The sequence below is a fragment of the Staurois parvus genome, unplaced genomic scaffold (genome assembly GCF_062004578.1).
Source record: "Staurois parvus isolate SC_StPar_1 unplaced genomic scaffold, SC_StPar_1.0 ptg000424l, whole genome shotgun sequence".
Taxonomy (NCBI): Eukaryota; Metazoa; Chordata; class Amphibia; order Anura; family Ranidae; genus Staurois; species Staurois parvus.
This window is the reverse complement of record NW_028318220.1, coordinates 1,914,688-1,938,337: the sequence shown is the minus strand read 5'-3', so window position 1 is coordinate 1,938,337 and position 23,650 is coordinate 1,914,688. Positions and strand designations below refer to the sequence as shown.

Sequence of the window (23,650 nt, the reverse complement as noted above, 5' to 3'; positions counted from 1 at the left end):
CCAGTGGTTAGGGGTGTGTGGTAAAAACTCATTTCAACTATGCATTCAGGAGTTTTGGTGCGCTCTCAGAAAACGCACTAAACCTAAAGGATATAATAGAAGTCTATGGCTCAGTGCAGCTAATCCACAGGAAAGCCGCAGGTGCACTGCGCTGCACCCGTGGATCAGTGTGACAGCAGCCGAATAGTTGTTAACCCTTTTATAGGTGCTAATATCCCCATTGCAAAAGTGCAGAGTATGTGTTGTTTGATACACTGACTTTCTTTTCCTCTTCCAGCTTCTGCTGGCTTTGCTCTCCAGGCCAATAGAAAGGTCCAAGGCGAAGCGCACTTGATATCACACCACCTGGGACAGAAGCTGACGCTACAGAGGAAGCAACGGCTTATGCGACTTATGCCCATTCTGTGGCCGCCTGCTTCCTCCACTGCCTGGCACCAGCTCAAAGCACTCTGATGCTCTGGGATGGTAGTTTGGCAAGCCAAGATCACGATCAATGGGTTGCCGGCCCCAGGCATGCGCTTCCCTGGTTTGAGTTTGCAGGCCGCACCAGAGCGCAGACCTCTGGTTATAGAGGGGAAACAATAGTATTAAGGCTATGTTTTCATACCCCTCTGGTTACTCTTTCCTCTTTGAGAAAGGGCTGTCTGCTGATAATACAGGCATGAGATGGTCACCTGAGAAATTCTTAAGGACATCTTTAGCTGTGTGTATGGTCAGATCTTTTAAACCGTCATCTGCCACAATTTGAACACAATCTATGTGTATGGCTAAACATACTAATATTGTCATAAAAATAAGCAAAAAAAGTGAATTTTTCATTTTCTAAACACCTCTATAATACACCGTCAGCTGTTCAAGAAGTACCTTTTCTTTCTTCATCATGTGCAACCTATGCAAACACTGTTCCTGATATGCAAATGATGACTTTTTGTTCTCATCTACATCTGTAACCACTCTTGGCTACTGATATACTGTAGGCAGAGAGCAGGAAAAGTAGAAGTACCTTTAATATACTGGTTGTGGCAAACAATTTTACTTCACCTTCTCTATGCTGTACAGTAGGGGGATGGTGGCATCCAGAATGAGAATAACTGGGTTTTAAGGGACAGACTAGAGCAGAGTTTTTCCTCTACGGATTATAAACCATTGCATTATTTATAAACTGAATATTTCATATTTGGCAGCAGTCTCTGTAAGCACTGGCAAAGCAAAGGGTTGCTTTAACAAGAATATGTTTATATACTATTCCAGTAACATTTTCATGAGGCAAATTTAAAGGAAAAAAAAACAGTGGGTAAGAGCTTCCTTTACTACATACGTAGTTTAAAGGATCGGGAAAAAGTTTACAAACCTCAGGAAAATGAACATTGGGGGGTTGAGTGTACATCATAAAAGAACACATCTGTATGTAGGATATGTGGGACAGGAGGAAGGAGATTGAGACCAAAGCCTTTTGGGGTTAGGTTAGATTATCTTCAGAATTCGCACACACAAATCACAAGCACACTTAAAAGAACCAGAGGAATTTTCATGGCATGTAACAAAGATGCTTGCGTCAGTCTGAACACTTCTCCATTTTTATCGAAGGTTTTGCACAACAAAGAACAGAGGAATTCCAGAGTACTTGAACCCAAATTATTCTTAGAGGGAACTGCTCCATTATCCTTTATTCTAAAACCCAGATCTGAATATTCAGTGCTTCAATCGGAGAAAATATCTGATAGATCTTTCACGTGAGCAGTGGAAGGAGAGCAGAGTAAAAAAGTAAGGTTGCTGCGCACAGCAACCAGAGTTAACTTTACATTAAAGGCTGTAGAATGACAGATCATGCACGCTTGTTCCAGGCTACAGTCATTTATTTCTATTTTCAGAAATCATTTGCAAATATTCTCATCAGTCAAATGCATTCCTGCTAAGAGCCTTCAGTATTTTTCACTTTATACTTTTAGTACATAATACACACTGCAAGTCTTCTAATCCTTAGCCTGGATATTTGAAGGAATTCACTTCCTGCCTCCATCTAAACCACTTTTTTTTTTTAAGTCCGCAAACGTGCAAACTACAACGAAAAACCCGTAAGTGTTTCACAAAAAAGTGCAAGTGCAAAAACACCACACAAAAAGTGCACTTAGGGGTGTGCTTTGTCCTGACGGGGACAAGGTTCCCATTTGGTCCTCCTGGCCAAAAGGCCTGGTGGACCACCGTTCCTTATGTCCAGCCGAAGCCGGACATCCAGTACTTGGTCAGGGGGCTCTCCCGAAGAGAAAACCCCCTAGGGATCAGGGGAGGAAGGAACCAAAAGGCCACACATCCTCCCCCTAGACTTCAGGGCAGGCCCGAGGACCCACACCCTCCATCCTGTGAAAAAAAACACACACATAAGTAAAAGGTGACAAACATGGGAGTGTAAAAATAAATAAATAATTAAATAATCTATAAAAATAATAAAAAGGTGGTTGTGCCCAAATTGTGCACTGACCAGCCCTGAGGCCTGTAGCAAAAAAATTGCCCAGGACTTGGCCAAAAGGCCCGGTCCTAGAGGCGCAGTGCAAAAAGTGTTTTAAACTCGGTGACCATGTGCTCATTCACAACGTGGGGTCCCACACCCAAGTGCTACTCAGAGCACCCCTGAGGCGACTACTCAGGGGGCACCGTGTTTGCGGACTTTCTGCCTTCCCAGCCCCTGGCCAGACCAGGGTAGATCCGTCCAAATCAGGAGGTACTGGGTCCTTCCAGTTTTCTCAGGGGAATTACTCCCAGGGCCCCAGCTTAACGTGTGGCGCTCCCCAGTTTCTGTCCCCCAGTACTAGCTTTCCAGACCCCCATCATACCAGTGGGGGTACTATACAACAGCCATCCCTGCAAAGCTAGAATGGCCGGGAGCACCCCCACTGGACACTGATAAGAACAGATACTACACTTGATCTTAGCCAAAAGGCCGAGAAGTGTAAACCACTGCCGCATCTGCAGTCTAGACCAGGGTTTCTCAACCTTTTTTCATTCAAGGCACCCTTTAAAATTATGGACAATCCCAAGGCACCCTTTAAAATTATGGGTAGTCCAGAGGCATCCTTTAAAATTATGGACAGTCTTGAGGCACCCCATTCTAAACATGGGTGCCTCAAGACTGTCCATAACTTTAAAAGGGCAGCCCATTCTAAAATGTGAAAAACTATTTGAATAGTTTTATATAACGCAGAAACATCCACACATGTAGGACACATAACATTAGAAGTGATTTATTCTTCCAAAGCAAATACACGTTTGCACGCTGGTACTGACTAGTATTTCAGTGTTTCTCTTCTTCCTCAGTTTTTCTCCATCACTGAGCTAATGTGACCCCAGCACTGATGGAGAGGGGCACGGGAGGGTCAAACTAGGATGCTGTGCAGGCAGCTGACATCCTCCTTATCAACTGATGATGACATTGGTAGTCAGGATGTCGGTGGCTAGAAGGTCATAGTGGTGCACAATGGAAACCTGTGGCTTTGTGTAGCTAAAAGGCAGGCTTGTTGCCCCCGCTGGCTTGTATACAAGTTTTGGACAATTTTTAGACAATTTTCCAAGGCACCCCTGAAGAAACCTCAAGGCACCCTGGTTGAGAAAGAGTCTAGTACTTCCACCTAACAGCACTAGGGTTGTTGGTTCGAATCCCATCCAGGACACCACCTGCCTGGAGTCTGCTCCTTGTGCTTGCGTGGGTTTCCTCCGACACTTCAAAGACATGTTGGTAGGTTTTTTGGATCCTGTGTAAATTGGGCACAACATATGTATGTATGAATGTGAGTTAAGGACCTTAGATTGTAAACTCCTTGAGGGTTAGGGACTGATGTGAACATACAGTATGTATGTGAATATACACTGTGTAAATTGATGGCGTTATATAAGTACCTGTAATAATACTAAATAAACAGATAGGAATGCCAGGTGAAACTGGTAGGGCCTGAGCTGGAATATGATTCAGAGAGATCAGGCTCAGAGATTTTTTTCTTCTTGATTTAAAAACTGAAAGTGTGTCTAAACCATAAAACAAAGCGTGTACCCAATCCAAAGCACCAGGTGTGATTTCTAACATTTCTGTCCTCCCTCTGCTATCTGCATGACATCAGGTAATCAAGGTGATGCACCCCTCCCCGCACCTAGGATTCAGCCTATGAAACTGTGTACAGGGGAGGCGTGTTCATCCCCTCCACTCAGGTCTCAGATTACACTCAGCTTTTCCTACTCTCTGTATTATGCTGTGTGTGACATTAGATCCCCACCCCGCCTCCTGAAGCTCCACATGCTGTTTAAAATAGTTTTGAAAGACTATAGAAGAAAGCTACAGATAAACACTTCCTGTTCTAGGGTGACAACATTCATTCACTACACTGTATCTATGGAGGGACAGTGTTGTCACCCTAGGCTGCTCTCCTGACTTGGACAACAGACACCCTCTCCTCCTCTTCATTACATAGAGGTGCATTGATTTGTAGTTTACAGAAGAAAGCTGATAACTCTATTTTGAAACACTAAAGCCCCTTCCACGTGGACAGACGTTTCCCAGGGGTTCGCTTGCTCAGCGGGGGATCTGTCCGCTGTCCCGCTGGGCAGGCAGATGTCTAGTCCGTGTCCACTCTGCTTATGCAGAGCAGTCACAGACACAGTCCTCTCTCCTCTCTGGGCAGTCTTTTGTAAACGGACCAACTGTCCATTTACACCTGACTGCCATCCAATCCGCTAGATGGAAGGGGAACGGATCCCCACCCATCTGCTTTTAGCAGATCGGGTTGGATGTATGTGTGTCCATTTACACCGGCTGTTCCATAGAGGAGAATGTTGAGACTGCCTGAAGAACTGATAGGCGGATCCGATCGGTCCACTCATGTGGAAAAGTCTTAATAGTGGGAAAAAGTGAGCAGCCTTCTTAATACTCCTGCTAATGTACTGGTTTTGGATGCACTGCAAAAACATCATGTGTGCACCATTCTGGGTGACTAGAAGTGTAACCAGCCTATAGACATTCAAATATTTACATATTCTTAACCAGCAGTAATTAACTTTAAAGCCCAACAACAAGTTGGTGTTTGCCCATTGACCAAGCTCCCCCGGTCCCCCTGCACTACATGGGTTTAATACAAATACTTACCTCCCCTGACAGCTGGTTCTCTCCCCATTGCTATCCAATGCTGCTGGAATGTGAGAAGGCTCTGTCTTCTGGTACTAAGCAGGACTGCTGATCCTGCATTGTACATGTTACCATCAGAGCGCAGTGACTGCCCAGGCAGCAAAGTTAGGCAGCTTTGGGGGACCAGTTGCGCAGAGCGGTGAGTGAGCAAGGAACAAGACAAGTATTTGTAAATATTCCTCCCCCCCCAGACAGGCAAGCAATAAAACAATGCAGTGCAGCTGGGGTGATCCCACTACATGGGTACATTTCTCGGCACCCTGGACTGGGACTGCAAAGCTAAATTCTGCACTGGTATAAATTTACACATGTACGATGGAAAAACAAGTGGCTCCGTCTACGTCATAGCAGGTCACAGTGAGCACAGGTCATGGTATGTATTCCCCACTTTCATTCATCACCATTTTTTGCAAATGCATAAATATTCTACCATGCATACTGCAAAGGCTTTCAGGGCACAGATTAATTTAATTAATGTCTCTTGGCAGAAGCGTGTGGCAGATCATAAAATCCTGAAAGGGAAGCCAACATGTAAACACTGTCCTGTTATGCAGACATGAAAAGCCCAAGTAAATGACTCCAAGAACGCTGGACACATGGCATTTTTAAAGTTCTGCTCTATAAAACCAGCTTTGAATACATGAAACAGCCACAAATAGATTGCAAGCAGCTGGGCAACCCACATAAGTACTACAAAAGCAACTGACTGGGAAAAGTGGCCTACTTAAAAAACAGTAACATTACTGATAACACTACATTTTCTTGTTTGTTTTTTTTAAATCATAGCATGTTTAGCCTGTTAGATTCTGAAATTTTTGAATAACATTTGGGCTGGAATTTTATAAATATTTGGCCATGTTATACTTAAAAATTAAGGCATTCTTTTCACCCTTTTTAGAATATAATTAAAATGCATGGAGAAAAATATCCTTAGAAATAGATAAAACTGCCACAATTGATGCTTCTCATGGAGAATAAAAAATAAAAAAGAATACCACTTTTAGGCGTTATTAATACCTCATATAATGATGTAGAACAAGCAACAACATTATACAAATGACAAACTGAATCTGATTGGCTGGGAAACACCTGCACCTTCTCTTCTGTCCTATGTCCTGTGCCCTTATTGGCGACCAAGGCATTTTCATTGGACAGAGGATTGAAAGGGAGGGGGGTGTTAAGTTTTAGATAACCCGAATGAATATGCATCATAAAAAGCACACAGAAATCATGCAAACTTTATTTATTTAAAATATAATGTTTGCTATGTTACGGTTTTCTGTGCTATGATATTACTAAGGTATGCCACAAAATAACACAATCAGTAAGCACTTAAAAAAGTCTCACCATACTTATCACAGGTTTTTCCAGTTCCCCATGACGCAAAGTGCATTTAGCACTTTGTCCTGTTTTAAATTTATGCTGTGGATGCAGAACTAGTGTGGTCCCTCCTCTCCCCCACTGCTGTCTAATTATTCTGCTCAGAATAAATTTATCAAAGTTGGAGCAGCCTGAATCTAGTTTAGTTCTGCATGGCAGCCATTCAGCTTTCATCTTTTTTTATTTTTCAAAGCTTAGCAGAACAAACTACAGGCGTACCTCGGTTTACGAATTTAATTCGTTCTGCAGGACTTTTCATATAGTGAAAAATTCGTAAACCGAAACGCTGTTTCCCATAGGAATGCATTGAAAACCAATTAATCCATTCCAGAGGTCAGAAAAAAAGTAAAAAAAAAAAAAAGTCTTTTATCTGTTCAAAACTCTTGCTAAAGTGCACTTTAAAGGCATAAATACTGTACAGGGACATGATTAAAAATTATTTCGGAAATGCATTGAAAACCAATTAATCCGTTTCGGCGCTCAGAAGTAAAAAAAAGTCTTATCTGTTCAAAACTCTTTATAATGTGCACTTTAAAGGCATAAATACTGTACAGGGACATGATTAAAAAAAAAATTGTAAATGCATTGAAAATCAATTAATCCATTCGTATTGCAAAAAAAATTTGTAAACCAAGCCATTATTTTCAATGGATTTTCATTCGTAAACCGAAAATTACGTTAACCGAGGTACGCCTGCAAAGTTATAAGTGGATTGGTTGCCATGCACCACTGTTCCAGATTCTAGCTGCTCCTGTTTTTAATTTTCCCCAAATTATTCTGAGTGACAGGGGTGTCACTACTGTTGCAAGGGGTGGCCTGCAATGATTGAAAAGGTACGGTATATTCTTTAGAGCAGCCTTTGTCAGGCCTTGGAAAATGTCCTAAAATTTCTCAAAAATTGTATACAAGTCAGCCAGTGTATCAAGCCTGCCTTTTAGTTACACAAAGCCACAGGTTTTTATTGTACACCATTACAACCTTTCAGCCGCTGACGTCCTAACAACCAATGAAGTCATCGGTTGATAAGGAGGAGGCCAAGGGCCTGCACAGCATCCTTTGGCCCAGTCTTGCCAGGAAAGAATGACAGCAGAATCGGAGAAGTAGACTAGCAGCTGGAATCAAGGGAAGAGAATTGACTACAGGAGAAGAGATGTTTGTAGAAAATTTCCGGGAGAAAAAGAGACTGGCAATGGGAGGTGGTGGAAGAGAACTGACTGCAGGAGAGGAGATGTCTGTACAGAAGTGCTGAGAGAAAAAGACAGAAGAGGGTGGGGAGCAGGAGAAAACAGACAACAGGGCATGGGTGAGTGAGAATGACTTTGGGTGGACATAGAGGGGTCTCCTGAATCTTTCCAAAAGGAATGCCAACAAATAGGGCTTCATACAGGGGTGGAGCTCACAGCCAAAATTACGACAAATAACAAGGCATTTTTCCTCATGGTTTTGCTTTTAATATTTGAAGCACATTTTTTTTTTCTATTATTCTGTCTGAGACTTGTTCTTTAAGAGAAACAGCATCCTTTATTGTAGAAATAACATCCTATGACTTTTACGGAAAGATGAATGAGAGTCTTTGTAAGGTTTCTTAGATGTGAAAGACATCCTTGCAATGGAAACAAGTCTTTCAATTTGTGTTAATGCATTAAAAACCTTGTCCCTATGTATAGTCTATAATTAGCTATATACATGGAGTCAGACCTATTGATTCTTTTTTCTCACTGCTGATTAAAAACAATAAACGCTTTGCAGCAATGAATGGTAATGAGAGACCATGTGGCCTAAGGGGGGGGTTAGGAAGCATTTTTATTAATTGCAAAAAGGGGGTGCTTTTATAAACACGTTAGTAGTATGATTTGCTACTTCTGACATTACCGATTCATGCAAAGTATGGGTTTTAAGGATGGGTCTACTTGAAGAAAAATCCAAAGGAAACTTCCTAAAAAAAGTGTAACTTTGTAGCAACCCTGTTTGAATAATGTCCCAGATTAAGGCCATACAGAAAACTCTCCTAGAAGCTTTTCCTCCTGGCAGCTGCGATTTTACAGAAAAAAACCCCTGACGCTTGTAAAAATTATTTAATTACATTGGCCAGAATAATAATTTATTCTTCCCATTGAAATGAATTAACACTCAAGCATTACCGCGCATTTAGTCTAGGTTCACACCTATGCATTTTCTGCTGTGTTTTGCAGAAACGCACAGCAGTCCATTTAACATGGTTTCCTATGGGTCAGGTTCACATCTCCTTGTTTCATCCTGTGTGTTTTTTGGAATGGGTAGCAACTTTTTTAAACACAAAACATTGCATTTTCAGTTCTATAGACTCCACTGGAAACACCGCAGAACAGCTTTTTGGGCGTTTTTGATGCATTTTTGACATGTTTTTTTTCTGCCCAGCAACAAGAAGTTGAAAGAAACCTGCAAAACGCATAAAAAACGTGTTAAAAATGCATGTGCTAAAAAAAACACCGCAAAAAGCACTGCAGAAACGGATCAAATGCAAACTGCATAGGTGTGAATCTAGCCTTAGACGCATTTACAAGCATCAAGCATTTTTTCTGACAAAACTCTACTGCTCCTGGATGCACTGGCAGTGGGATTTTCTTTTTTTTTTTGCCTCTAAACTTTCCTGCCACTAAAGGCTGCTAAAAGTCTGTCTGTGCATGAACACATAGGCTAAGATTAAGCCCTGGCTCACAATGAATGTGGCTTTGAAATTTTGCTACTTCACTTGAAATAGCACAATTTCAAAGCAGCTGGTCAATGCGATTTCATGTTTGGCTTGCCTGACATCTGTGCGCAGATGTCTATGCAAGTCGCATATGCATTTGCCAATCACCAAAAAAAATCAGTGCTGCATCACAAAGTCGGATTTGAACAGTTTCATAGGTACATAGATATGAATTGTCATGAGATCGCATAACATATTGCATCTGGGGGGGGGGGGGGCAGAGGGGTGTTTTGAAACGGGAAAAAAACACCCCTAAAAGCGGCAGTAAAAACATCCTGTGTGCATGAGGCCTTAAAATCCTTTGTAAACACATGAACCTCCAAAGTGCATACTGTGAAATAGTCGTCGCTAAATAGTTCAGGTAAGTTGAGCGAACATCTACCTGCCAGAGAGACCTCATTTATTCCAAAGCCATGAAATGAATGGAGTTAAAGCACAAGGGCTTTCAATGGCAGGGGCACAGCCTCTAAGATTTATCTGGAAGGCCAGCTGACAAGCTCACAATTTCCCTACACACAAACCATCTGCCAGGGGCCCTCATTGTCCGTCTGCTTTGGGCTTTTCAAAGAAAATGTCTGATTCTTTCATGCAGAAATACACATTTTTGTAACAAAAATACATGTGCAGCTTGACTCTACCAACATAAACAGCCCACATGGAAAAACACACACTTTATATAAATTGCCGGTTAGTTCTGGTCTGTATGCAATCTTGACGTTTTAACAAGCAACATATCAACAGATACTTTACAGATAAAGTAACCGTTATGCTTACAGGCATTTATATCTAAGCAAGGAAAAGATTAAAATATACTTTTTTATTTTTTTTTACTGTGTACAAAAGTTCATGTGCATCTAAAACATGATCATCCATACTGTTGATCAATGGAACTAAGTGGTATGAAACTAAGAAGCAGTGCCATAAATAAAGCAATCTTCATGGGCCCATGGTGCGGTTGAGGTTTAAATTGGTAAAGGAGAGGGTTAAACGGACAAGTCATTAGTGAGGGTCTAATTTCGCCCACAACAGGCTCAATTCTTGGATGTCCCTTCTCCGATTCAATCTTGGCATCTCAGCTGTTTTTTGTTCCTTTGTAGCATGTGTGCAGCAAGTGTGGGACAACGGCAGCCGTGTCTCTGTGGCATCTGTCCCCTCTCAAGTTATACGGGCACATAGCTAATCCTTGTTAAGGAATAATAGCTAGTTCCTGCAGAAGTCTACCACCTTCACATACAAAAAAAAACAAAAAAACAAAAAAAACCAAAACAAAAGTAAATCAGAACTAAAGATAGTCCTACAAAATAACATTAATAATTCCACTATTATTTGTGACTAATAAATACAACTATTTATCATTCTTCTAAATTGCCGTATTATCTTGTAACTGCAATACACGGCATCCTATTTTCAGTCCATCATCAATAGTTTTGTAGCGTTGAGCCACTCTGATCTCCCTGAAAAACAGCTCAAGCACATCAAGAAAACACATTAAAACACATGTCCTAAATGATAGCACACAATAGCGTCATCCCAGACATCAGGTGAAGAAAGGGTTAATGGCAACCTACCATGATCTGGTTATGTGAAACTGCTAATCTTTCTAATCCCTGGTTACACATTCGCATCTATGAATTATAGCCTTCTTTATTTCAAGGGGAAACCCACCGCGGTATCACAACCACGATCAGGAAAGCATTTACCACAGTATAACCAGCAGCCTAGCTGTGCAGTTAGGAGATAATAACATAGTCAAAGCAGAAGATGGAATAAAAAGAACAAAAGGTGACCAAAATGAGCCGGAGTGGAAGTTCCAGCACAGGCTACTGAGTGTGGAGTCATATCACGGTATATGGAGAAAGCAGAGCCAGGGGGCCAAGTGCTACATGGTTCATGGCATGACTTCAATACATCCAATGAATACTGCAGCTAAGGGAGATTGTTACCTATAGACTGGGAATGAATATTCATAGAAATGGGATTGGGTAGAGAATGAAATGGATTTCTTGGCCGCTAGAAAGCACCAATGACGTTAAGGCTCCATGCACACTGCGTGTTCTAATAACGCTGGTAACGTTAGCTGTGTAAAGTCATATTAAAAACGTGAGTTTTTTACCATTTTTAGCATTTCGTATTAGCGTTTAGCTGCGTTTTGTTTAGCATTTTTCTGCATTTTTTTTACAAATAAATGTATTTTGTTTTGGGGGGGGGGGGGGAGGGTAAAAAAGTCCAAACTGACGATTTGCCGAGTTTTTCAGCGTTAGAGCATTTTTACAGCTAAAAAACTCCTCTAGCAACCCACTAGCCCTAGGTTTTTTTCTAGCCAAAAAACGCTGATTACAGTCTATGTGTGCATGGACACATAGGATGACATGCTGGGGAGTTTACCGGCTGTAGAAAAAAATGCCAAAAGCCAAAAACAGCCGCTGTAAAAACGGCCAGTGTGCATGAGGACTAAAAGTTCCGGGGGATATCCTCTCAAATATCAACAGGGGACAATCATGTGTATCAGTCTGGCAGGATAATGGTAACCTCTGGATATGGGAACGTTTACCAGCTTTACTATACTATTACTCAGAGATGCAGTACTGGATGGGAACATCTCTCTGTGAAACCAAAGTCTCTTAAATCCAAACACTGAAGACTAGTATCAATATCACTCCCCTCAGCCATTTAGCAAAGATCAGAGTTGCTAGGATGTAGATCTGATATGGTGCTTTCTCCAGATCAGCCAACCTGTCCTACATAGTCATCACAGGGTTAACTTAAAGAGCACCGGTCCTAAACTAAATATCCTCAGGTTACCTTAAACAGCACCCGTCCAAAACTAACTATCCTAGGGTTAACTTAAAGAGCACCTGTCTTAAGCTGCCCATACATTATACAAATTTCCTGTTCAATTTACTTTAGATTTATCTTCAGCTATGTAGCACAAGGGCCTGTGATTGCATACACCTCATATTATATGGTTTTGGCAAATCTAAAGGAAACTTGTACAGGAAAATTGTATGATGTATGGCCAAGCCTTACACTGCTCATCACAGGATTAACTTAAAGAGCACCTGTCTTACACTACTCATCATAGGGTAAACTTAAACTGCACCTGTCTTACACTACTCATCATAGTTTTAACTTAAAGAGCACCTGTCTAAGGCTCTGTTCACACCAATACGTTTTTTAAGGCTTTTTTGCAGAAATGCACTACAGTCCATTTAATATGGTTTCCTATGGAACATGTTCACATGTATGGGCTGCTGAATTTTTGGAAAGGGTCAGGGACTTTTTTAAAAGCATGTTTTCTACATTAGAGTTGAATGGAGAATCTCCTAAAATGCATGGTAGTGCGTTTTTGCAGTGTTTTGTATTTTTATTCTGCCCAGCAAAAAAAACAAATTCCACTTTAAAAAAAAAAATGTTGAACAAAATGCAAAATGTGGTAAAAACATATCAAAAACGCATAAAACACATAAGAAAAACGCTAAATGAACTGTGAAAAGCACTGCAAAATGGACAAAACGCAAACTGCATAGGTGTGAATGGAGCCTTACTCTATTCATCATAGAGTTAACTTAAAGAGCATCTGTCTTACACTACTCATCATAGGGGAAACTTAAAGAGCACCTGTCTTACACTACTCATCATAGGGGAAACTTAAAGAGCATCTGTCTTACACTACTCATCATAGGGGAAACTTAAAGAGCACCTGTCTTACACTACTCATCATAGGGGAAACTTAAAGAGCACCTGTCTTACACTACTCATCATAGGGGAAACTTAAAGAGCACCTGTCTTACACTACTCATCATAGGGGAAACTTAAAGAGTGAAGAGAGACAGCGGTGCCACTCTGACTGTAGATGGTTTAAAAAGCAGGTATGTTTAATGGTTAAAATGCACTCACAAGAGTAGGAGGTTAAAAGGTATGTCATGGTTACAGAGGGGTCCGGTATACTGGCAGTCCTATACGGTGCTCCTGGTGTGTACCTGTCACTCAGGTGGTCTCGAGGGGTAGCAGAGAGGTGCAGGGAGGCTCAGACAGATGGCGTCACTGCACAAACAGGATTTCAAAATGGCGCACATGTGCGCTCCTTTCTCAGGTCGCTTAAACTTAAAGAGCACCTGTCTTGCACTAATCATCATGGGCATAAATTAAAGAGCACGTTCTTACACTATTCAGCATCAGGTTAACTTAAAGATCACCTATTGTACACTATTTTTCATAGGGGACACAAAGATCACCTATTGTACACTATTTTTCATAAGGAACACAATGATCACCTATTGTACACTATTTATCATAGGAGACACTTACAGATCACCTATTGTACACTATCATAGGGGACACAAATATCACCTATTATACACTATTTATCATAAGGGACACTTAAAGAGCACATATTGTACACTATTTATCATAGGGGACACTTAAAGAGCACTGGTCTTACACTAGTCATCATAGGGTTAACTTAAAGAGCACCTGTCAACATGTGTTGTGCTTGGGTCCCCAGTTCTGCACACCAAATACCAGCATTCTAAGTGGGTCCCAAACTTCTTGTTGAATTTCTACTTTATTTCAGAAGGAACATTCAGCTGCTGACCCACAGGCTAGATGCTTCAATGTAGATCAGGAAATAAGGTCAGGATCAATGGAAATGAATCCTCCCAGCTGACCACTAAAGTTCAGTCCACACCACCAACAACTGAAAGCACTTTAAAGCGGAGAAATTCTTCCACGCATGAATCAGATTCCGCACAATCCCCCCACAATAGGAATGATCTGGTAGAGGTTATGTCCCTGTGTCTAGGGGGATTGCCGATTGTGGGTGACCTTACAGCCACATCAGTCCCAACCAACAGCAGAAAACAGACTTGAGAAGGGAAATACAAGGCTGCCTTGTGTAGACACGGATTGCAGGACTTCATACAAGTCCCTGTGTCCTCCCTCCTACACCAGGGACTGGAGAGAGAGCACCATCAATGGAGCCATTCTGCCATCACCCACCACTCTCACATCTAAAGAGGCACCTGCCTGGACTCTGGACATCCCTACTGTGTCCTGGAAATGTGACAGCTACTTGGTAACCAGCACAGCACTGCTGAGCCACACGGCCGTTGAGATTCAAAAGCCTCAACACAGACCTCACCTATAGCTCCACAGCGGCCCCGCCCACACACATTACATTCTGTCACCTCCACACATCGCTGCTGCTCGATTCTACAGACAGACTGGAGATCGCTGCACCCCCATTGCTACATTCTATATACAGAAACAGGAAGGAGATCGGTGATCACATCCATATATTGCTACATTGTATATACAGAGCCAGACAGGAAATCGAGGATCACTACCCTCCTCCATACATTGCTATACAGAGCCAGACAGGATATCACTACCCTCCTCCATACATTGTTACATGGTATACACAGAGCCAGACAGGAGATCGGTGATCACTACCCTCCTCCATACATTGCTATACAGAGCCAGACAGAAGATCAGTGATCGCTGCACCCCCATACATTGCTACATTCTATATACAGAGCCAGGAAGGAGATCGGTGATCACTAGTCACCTCCATACATTGTTACATAGTAAACAGAGACAGAGAGGAGATCGGTGATCACTGCATCTCCATACATTGCTACATAATATATACAGAGCGAGACAGGAGATCGAGGGTCACTACCCTCCTCCATACATTGCTATACAGAGCCAGACAGAAGATCGGTGATCACAAGTCACCACCATACATTTGCTACATAGTATATACAGAGCCAGACAGGAACTACCCACCTCCATACATTGCTATACAGTGCCAGGCAGGAGATCGGTGATCACTAGCCACCTCCATATATTCTATATACAGTGCCAGGCAGGAGATCAGTGATCACTGTTCACCCCCATACATGACTGTTCTATACAGGCCAGGCAGGTCACCTCCATACATTGTATTACAGATCAGAGCAATCCCTGCCCTCCTCCATGTAGATCTATTAGACATCAGAACAGCATAAGTGATCATTTCTCTTTTTAAAAATACACATCCAAACTCGGCTCTATCCTATTGGGTGGAGGAGATCCCTCTGATCCGATCAATGATCCCATTCACAGGCAATGATCCACCTAGTCAGAGGAGCCAATACATATGACAGACAGGCTGGAAGGACATGTCATGGGTCCCCCTCCTGTGTGTAGATCACCGAAGACAGATCCCAGGATGCCGATGGCTGGCTCACCTGGCAGGGTTTTGTGTACCGTGTTCCCCATCGCGGTAGGCGCAGCGCTTGTAGCAGCGGCAAGAGATCACTGAGCCCAGTCCGGGCCACTGAAGGTCCATTTAATCCCTCTCTTCCGGTAATGTGTACGCTGCACAGAGATCCGGGTGTGGGTGCCGGTCCCCCCCGCTCTATAGACTCCTCCGCCGGCCGTCTCCGTACACAGCTACAGCCGGAGCCGAGTGACTACATCTCCAGCCACAGCCGCTCCATCACCAAGGGGGCGTGGCCGCACTGACAGCCAAGACACGCCCCCCGCAGCCTCTGTCCCTCTCATCCTGAATTAATGGGGCTCGGCGGGGGGTAGAGATCGGGCGACCAATACGTGACACAGTCCCAGCCGGGCCCTTCCCTGCCTCACTGTAATGTGTACAGTATACCTAAGACCTTCTTATTAGAAGAGGATGTCTCTGTACACACACTGATCCACCAACCCTTTATTGTATGTCACATTCTTCACTACCACAACAAATCAGATATGAATGTCAGATCATCTGCTCAGGGGATCTCTGGTCACTTCTTTTATACAGAACATTTCATGTATTCCTGGTCAGGGGCGGACTGACCATTTGGAAACTCAGGCACTGCCCGAGGGCCCCGGGTTATTAGGGGGCCCCATGAGATGCCCCTGGTACCTTTTTCATAGACTTTTTTGACTTTGGGCAAGGACACAGGGGCCCTATGATCCCCTATTGCCCAGGGGCCCCATGATTTGTCAGTCCACCTCTGTTCCTGGTCCTATAATATTGTGATCATAATAAATACATTGCTATGAGACAGGGCTGGTGTTAGAAACCACAGTGCCCCGTACAGCCAACTTGAACCCCCCCCCCCAAAAAAAACCCCCAAAAAACAAAAGTTTACTGTGCTTCAAGTTATTAATGAATACAGTGAGTGATCGGTGCCGATCCCTCATTGTGTTCATTTAGAAAAGAAAGGGGCTGGTAAATATGACATAGTTGCCAGAACATACCCCCAGTGTCCAGGGAAGGAGTGTGAGAAGCCCACAGCACTGCCTATGGTGCACAGGGAGGGTGACGGGGGTGTGTGTGTTGGGGGGAATCACTGGAACCGATCCCATGCATGGCTCTTTCTGCAGCAGCTGAAGGCCAGTGGGAGGGAGAGGAGAAGAAGCCAGCTTTCAGCTGCTGCAGAAAGAGCCATACAGGGGATCTGTTCCAGGTATTGCCCCCCACACACACCTTGCCGATCACCCTCCCTGCCCACATATGATTCACCCAGCTGCTTGAGTCCCCCTGCTGGCCAGGGTCCCTCACAGGAGGACTGGTAGTACCCCCTTATCCACAGCCCTACTATGAGGTGTCCTAATGATGGTAGAAAAATATTACAGAGAGGAAAGCTGCCTCTGGTGACTATAGACACATGCCTACTGTGCCTAATGTAAAGCTGGCCTTGGACCATTTGAATTTCAGCCGCTCAACCTACCAGAGACAAAGCCATTAAATTCCCCCATCTACATTGCTTAATCTCCATTGTATTAAGGAAGCCGTAGCCGCTGATAATGCCAACCAGAGACTGCATAGGAAAGGTCCATTATTTTCCAGCCTGGTAAGTAATTTTTTGTCGAGCCAGGCATTGCTTGCAGGACCACCCACAGCTTGAATTTCAGATGAATCAGCAGAAATCAGGCAAAATTTAGGTCATCTAGGGGCCTCCAAGTGTGCATTCACCTTTTCACAAAAAATGAAAATGAACTAAACATCACACCCTCTCCCTCTGGTCCCTGCTGCACTTAACTCCATGGATGATTAGCTTTCACTGCCCACGCAGAGGTCTGGGGATTTGAAATCCACGGTCCTTCTTCTCCTTTGGGATGCTGAGATGGATCAGAGCAATACAGCTTGGTCAAGGTGGTCATGTGCCAGCACAGAATTTTATGTATTACAGGTGCTTATATAGTTCCGCTTTACGCACATATATTGTACATTCACATCAGTCCCTAACGCTCAATGGGAGTACAACCTTAGGTCCCTAACTCTAATTCATACATACACATAACAGGACTAATTTAGACAGGAGCCAATTAACCTACCAGCATGTCTTTGGAGTGTAGGAGGAAACCAGAGTAGCCAGAGGAAACCAATGCAGTTGCAAGGAGAACATGCAAACTCCAGGCAAGTGGTGCCATGGTTGGGATTCAAACCAGCAACCCTAGTGCTGCTAAGCAGAAGTGCTATCCATTTAGCCACTGTGCTGCCCCATCACACTCCATCATTCACCATCACACCTATCATCTATCTCATAACCCTCCCTCCCCCCCATCTCTTTCTTTCTCTCCATTCCCCTCTCTATTTAATTTAATTTGTTTTAATATTTCATTAGTTTTAACAAAACATTGTTGCATTTTCATTTTATTTATTTGCATAAAAAGGCCCACCAAAATCTTTAGCACCAGACCCATGATACTCCTAATCCGTCTCTGATCAAACCTGAAGGCAAACCTTCTGCTGTTGTCTCTTTTATTTAACATAATGTAAACCCTTAAAGCAGAACTACTGTAAATGTAAAACTTTTCTTTTTAAATTTCGGATAGTGTATGGGAGGGCTATAACCCCCGTAAGGTTTATTTTTGCCATCTGTGTCCCATTGGGGAAATTTCCCTTCACGTCCTGTCTCATAACCAAATCAAGAAGGGAAGAGGAGCAAATCCCTCCAAAGTGAAGGAATCCCAGGGTGACATCAGAACTGGTGTCCGCATCAGAAGATATCTCCACTATTTCTGTTTTGGGGACAACCAGGGCCAGTGCTAGACTATTTTGCGCCCTAGGCATAATCAGCTATTTGTACCCCCTCCCCCCAAAAATATTTCTCTTGCAATACAGTTCAATCTCTCTCCCATCAGGTCACATACCCCTTTCATATATCCCTATTATCCTTGCCATATCCTCCAAACAGGGACTTAGCCCACGCCCATATCTGTCAACCTCTTTAGCCCCACCCACCTGTCACGTTTAAACCCAGTGGCGCCAATTTCACTTCTCAATGCTGCCTCAGCTAGCATAGCCGACACTCAGACATCTTTCTGTCTGCTCATTATCTCAGCTTCTAATGTCCCCCCACACACATACATACCATCTCCTTTCCATCCACCAGCTAGCACGATTTCCTCTCTACTGCCAAGTGTCCTAGTGCTAGCTCGTTCCTACAGCCAACATCGCTGCTGCATCATCTGCGCTCCTGCAGCACTGTTTCAGTGTTCCTCTACACCCCTGCCAGTAGTACTCCTGCTCTCACAGCCAACATCACTCTTGCTCCTGTCAATAACAGCCCTGTCATCCATCCCTGCCAATGTGGCCGGCCGGCCAGCTCCTTGCATCCTTCTCCCCCCAGCTGCCACTTCTGTCACAAACAGACCTGTCATCCAGCCTTGCTACTGCAGCCAGCCAGCTTGTCACATCCCTCTCCCACCAACTGTCATTTCTGAAACAAACAACTCTTTCATCAATCCATGCCACTGTAGCCGGTTGGCTTGTCACATCATTCTCCTGCTAGCTTGTCACTTTTGCCGGATGTTTCCCCACCTCCTCCCTCCCAGCAGCTGTGGCTGCGCCCTAGGTGGCAGTGTGCCCTGGGCAGCTGTCTGGTTCACCTAGTGGTAGCGCCAGCCCTGGGGACAACCCAATTGTACTTTCACTTTCAGTAGTAATGGTCAACATCAAAATAGAGTGGGTGAATCTCCTTAACTGGGGCATAGACAGCAAAAAAAAAAGTGACAGGGGTTTTGATCCTTCTCCACTTTGTCCAGGGGCAGACTGACAACTCATGGGGCCCCCGGGCAATAGGGGATCATGGGGCCCCTATGTCCTTGCCCAAACTCAAAAAAGCATATGAAAAAGGTACCAGGGCATCTCATGGGGCTCCCTACTGACCCCGGGCCCTCGGGCAGTGCCCGAGTTTCCAAATGGTCAGTCCGCCCCTGACTCTGTCCAAAATAAGAAAAAAAAATGCCTTTAGCTATACTATATTCCTACCCTTTTTTAATGTACAGTTGCAAGAAAAAGTATGTGAACCCCTTGGGATTATGTGGAGTTTTGCATGAATTGGGCATGAAATGTGCTCTGAACGTCATCTAAGTCACAACAATAGAAGAACATAGTCTGCTGAACATAATACTACACAAACATTAGATCTTGCCATGGTTTAATTGCACATAACATGTAAACATTCACAGTGCAGGGAGGAAAAAGTATGTGAGGCCCTAGCTTAATGACTTCTCCCAGAGCTAATTGGAGCCAGGAGTGAGCCAACCTTGACTCCAGTCAGTGTGATGATATTGGATGTGTTGCTGACAGCTGTCCTGCCCTTAAAAAACACACACCTGTTTTGGGTTTACCTTTTTCAAGAAGCACTGTCTGATGTGAACCATGCCTTGTAGAAAAGAGCTCTCAGAAGACCTACGATCAAGAATTGTTGACTTGCATGTGTATGGTACGGTTGTTTGGTGTATAATACCTTGTTTCTTTAGGTATGATTCCATCTCTTTATTCATATATTCCCCTCCATTGTCAGTGCGTATTATTCCAGGTTTCCTTTGAAACTTGTTGCTTGTCATAGCTACAAACTCTTGAAATTTTTCTAATGTCTCACTTTTGTGCTTCATTAGATACGTTATTGTGTACCTGGAATAATCGTCGATGAAAGTCAGTAAATATCTGTTCCCGCCAGGTGTGATGGTTTTCATTGGTCCGCACACATCACTGTGTATCAGTTCCATGGGTTTAATGGTTTTACTCTGACTGGTCTGTGGAAGAGAGGTTCGGGTGGCCTTTGCTTTGATGCAACACGTGCACTTGCTGAGTGTGTGGCAAGGCAATATTTTCATGTCTTCTGATAGACCTCTCTTTGCAAAGTCCTTTATAGCTTCTGGGTTTCGATGCCCCAGTCTTCTATGCCACAGGTGGATGCACTTGTCATGTGGGTTATGAGTTGCTGCATTAGCCTTCTCACTTTCAGTGATGATTTTGTACAGATGTTCATTTAATCTTCCTCTTGCTAAAATTTGCTTTCCATTTTGAATTGTGCATTCATTACCTCTGAACTGGACAGTGAGTCCATTGCTTGCAAGGGTTTTAACTGATAGGAGGCTTGGAACATATAGAACATTCTTTACAAGGATGCTCTGCTTGCCCCCTGATGGCGTTTTGCAGTTCAGAAATCCCTGACCTTTACCTTCTGCTGTAATACTTTTCCCATTTGCTAGGAAGACTTTATCTTTTACACTAAAATCAATTTCTGTGAAGAATGTCTCGTCGCTTGTCATGTGACTTGTTGCCCCTGAATCAATGTACCATCCGTGTGAGGTACTAATCTGAGTCACTTTAAAAGTACCACTCCATGATGTACTTTCATTTTCTTTCATGACTGCTTTAGCTCTTTCTGTCAGGAATGGACTCAGCACTGGTGGTGGGACTCCCCTGCCGTGTGGGCTGCAGTACCAGAGCTGACCAGCGGGTGCTCTCGGCACTGGTGGTGGGACTCGCCTGCCGTGTGGGCTGCAGTACCGGAGCTGACCAGCGGGTGCTCTCAGCACTGGTGGTGGAACTCACCTGCCGTGTGGGCTGCAGTACCAGAGCTGACCAGCGGGTGCTCTTAGCAGCCAGAAGCTCACAATCAGCCAAACCTGGGGCTGATTACAGAAAGGTGTATATAAGGCATGACCAGGTCTGTGCTCTGGGCCTTGGTGTATGGTTTCCCATGAGCCTCTGTACCTGTACCTGTACCTGTACCTGTACCTGTATCCTGTGTTCCTGCTTCGTTGCTGACCCGGCTTGATCCTGATCTCTGTTGACCGTCTCCTGTTCTGACTACTGGCTCATCCCTGACTATTCTTCTGCCTACTCCTATGCTGTTTGACCTCCTGTTGCTGTACCTTGGCTTGTGACCCGTTTACTCTTTGCCTGCTGCTCTGTACTGATCTGCCTCCACCGTTACCGACCCGGCTTGTCTGACCACGCTAACTACTCTGCCATCCATCCATCCTGCACGGATCCAGCCGTACCTGCACATACCTCTGGCGGATCCCTCTACCACTAGCAGGGGTACGCCAAGTCCATCCCCACCATCAGGGGCTCTGGTGAAAAGGCAGACTGGGGCTTAGACTCTGCGCCCTGGGGAATCCTGCCCTGAGGACCGCTAGAGGTACCACCAAACGGTCATTACAGAACCCTACGGCCGGCCTGACCGTTCCACCTCTCCAGCCCTGACTACGCCTGTGTTCCTGCACCTCCTAAAGATTAGTGGAAGGTTGGTTTGCTCACTGTGCGTTTATATAGATATATATCTGGGTGGCTAATAACCTGTATTATATTGTACCTGAGACCTGCATTTCCCTGTGCCAGTCCACACCTTTCTGGTCATTCCTAGATTCCTGACACTTTCTCTTGTGGTTAGCTCCCGCTTTCGCTGCTCAGCTTTCCAGATTGAACAGTTCTTTTTCAGGTGACCGGCCTTTTTGCAGCGAAAACATACCCTGGTTTTTTTGCTTTGTCTTATGCCTTCATGCACCTTCAGAGCTGCCTCTGGTCTCTCGTTCTCTTCACTATGCAAATTTTCATTTCTTCTGCTGTATTCATCAATTAATTTTCCCTTAACATATTCTAGCGTCAGTTCAGTTTCCGGTCTAGTTTCCAGAGCGTTTATAAGGGCACTGTATGATTCTGGAAGGCTGCACAGAAGTAGCGCCACAACATGGTTGCCTTTTATTTCTTCACCTATTGCACCCAGCTGGTCCACAATTTCTAGCATAGCATTTACATGTTCACCCATTTCCTGCCCTTTTTCCAGCCTCATCTTGTACAGTTTGCGTAGCAGATATAGTTTACTGTTTAGGTTTGCACGTTCATGCAGTCTTTGTAGTGCAGTCCACATACCTTTAGCTGTGCTTTCTTTCCTTATATGAATGAGCTGATTGTCCTCCACTAACAGGCTTATGACTGCTTTTGCTTGCCTGTTTTTTCTGTCCCATTCTTCCGGGTTGTCATTGGGTCTGTGTGTATCTAGTACCTGCCACAAGTCATCTTTGGATAACAGCATTTCAAGCTTAAACTTCCACAGCTGGTAGTTGGTGTTGTTGAGCTTTGCTATTGTAAACTTCATATCTGAAGCACTTGCCATCTTTCAGTGAATTGGTAGGATTGTAAATGCAGCACTTACTTGCTTGTAGTTTTCCTTTTTTTCAGTGTCTGGAGCTGGGCCCATAACCTGTTGGTTATGTGTTATAGAAGACACTGGTAGTGATAGCAGAATTCAGGCTTTACTTGTGTGGCTTAAGTTACAAACATATAGAGCACATTTCGCAGCAGACATATATTACAGCAGACATTACTTCCCATTACTTCCTGAAGAGATGATAGAGAAGAAAGAACCAGCAAGTTTTACACATACACAACTAGTAACCTTTAGCGTACAGTGCCATCTACTGGTCAAGTGATATTACCACAGAATACTGTATATAGTACATGCTGTTGTATTTCCAACAGCATGAAGCTGGAAAGGGTTACAAAAGTATCTCCAAAAGCCTTGATGTTCATGTGTCCACGGTAAGACAGACTGTCTACAAATGGAGAAAGTTTAGCACTGTTGCTACTCTCCCTAGGCGCGGTCGTCCTGTAAAAATGACTGCAAGAGCACAGCGCAGAATGCTGCATGAGGTAAAGAAGAATCCCAGAGTGTCAGCTAAAGACCTACAGAAATCTCTGGCACATGCTAACATTTTTGTTGACACATCTACAATAAGGAAAACATTAAACAAGAATGGAGTACATGGGAGGACACCACGGAGGAAGCCATTGCTGTCCAAAAAGAATATTGCAGAACGTTTGAAGTTTGCAAAAGATCACCTGGATGTTCCACAGCACTACTGGCAAAATATATTGTGGACAGATGAAACCAAGATTGAGTTGTTTGGGAAGAACACACAACTCTATGTGTGGAGAAAAAAAGGCACAGCACACCAACATCAAAACCTCATCCCCACTGTAAAACATGGCGGTGGGAGCATCATGGTTTGGGGCTGCTTTGCTGCCTCAGGGCCTGGACCTTTACCAAGACATTTTGCAGGAAAACGTATGACCATCTGTCCGC

At 43.8% G+C, this 23,650-nt stretch overlaps 1 protein-coding gene and 1 pseudogene across 1 annotated transcript in view; both read right to left on the bottom strand.

The window, feature by feature from the left end:
- Positions 1-15,781, bottom strand: part of NEURL1B (neuralized E3 ubiquitin protein ligase 1B) — a 99,686-nt gene extending 83,905 nt beyond the window's left edge. The window contains exon 1 of the mRNA XM_089687394.1: positions 15,509-15,781. Coding sequence (XP_089543520.1) covers positions 15,509-15,539 — 31 coding nt within the window. The 5' untranslated portion in view covers positions 15,540-15,781. The remainder of the gene's footprint in view (positions 1-15,508) is intronic.
- LOC149454551 (U2 spliceosomal RNA) lies at positions 2,791-2,950 on the bottom strand (annotated as a pseudogene).
- Positions 15,782-23,650: the final 7,869 nt, after the last annotated feature.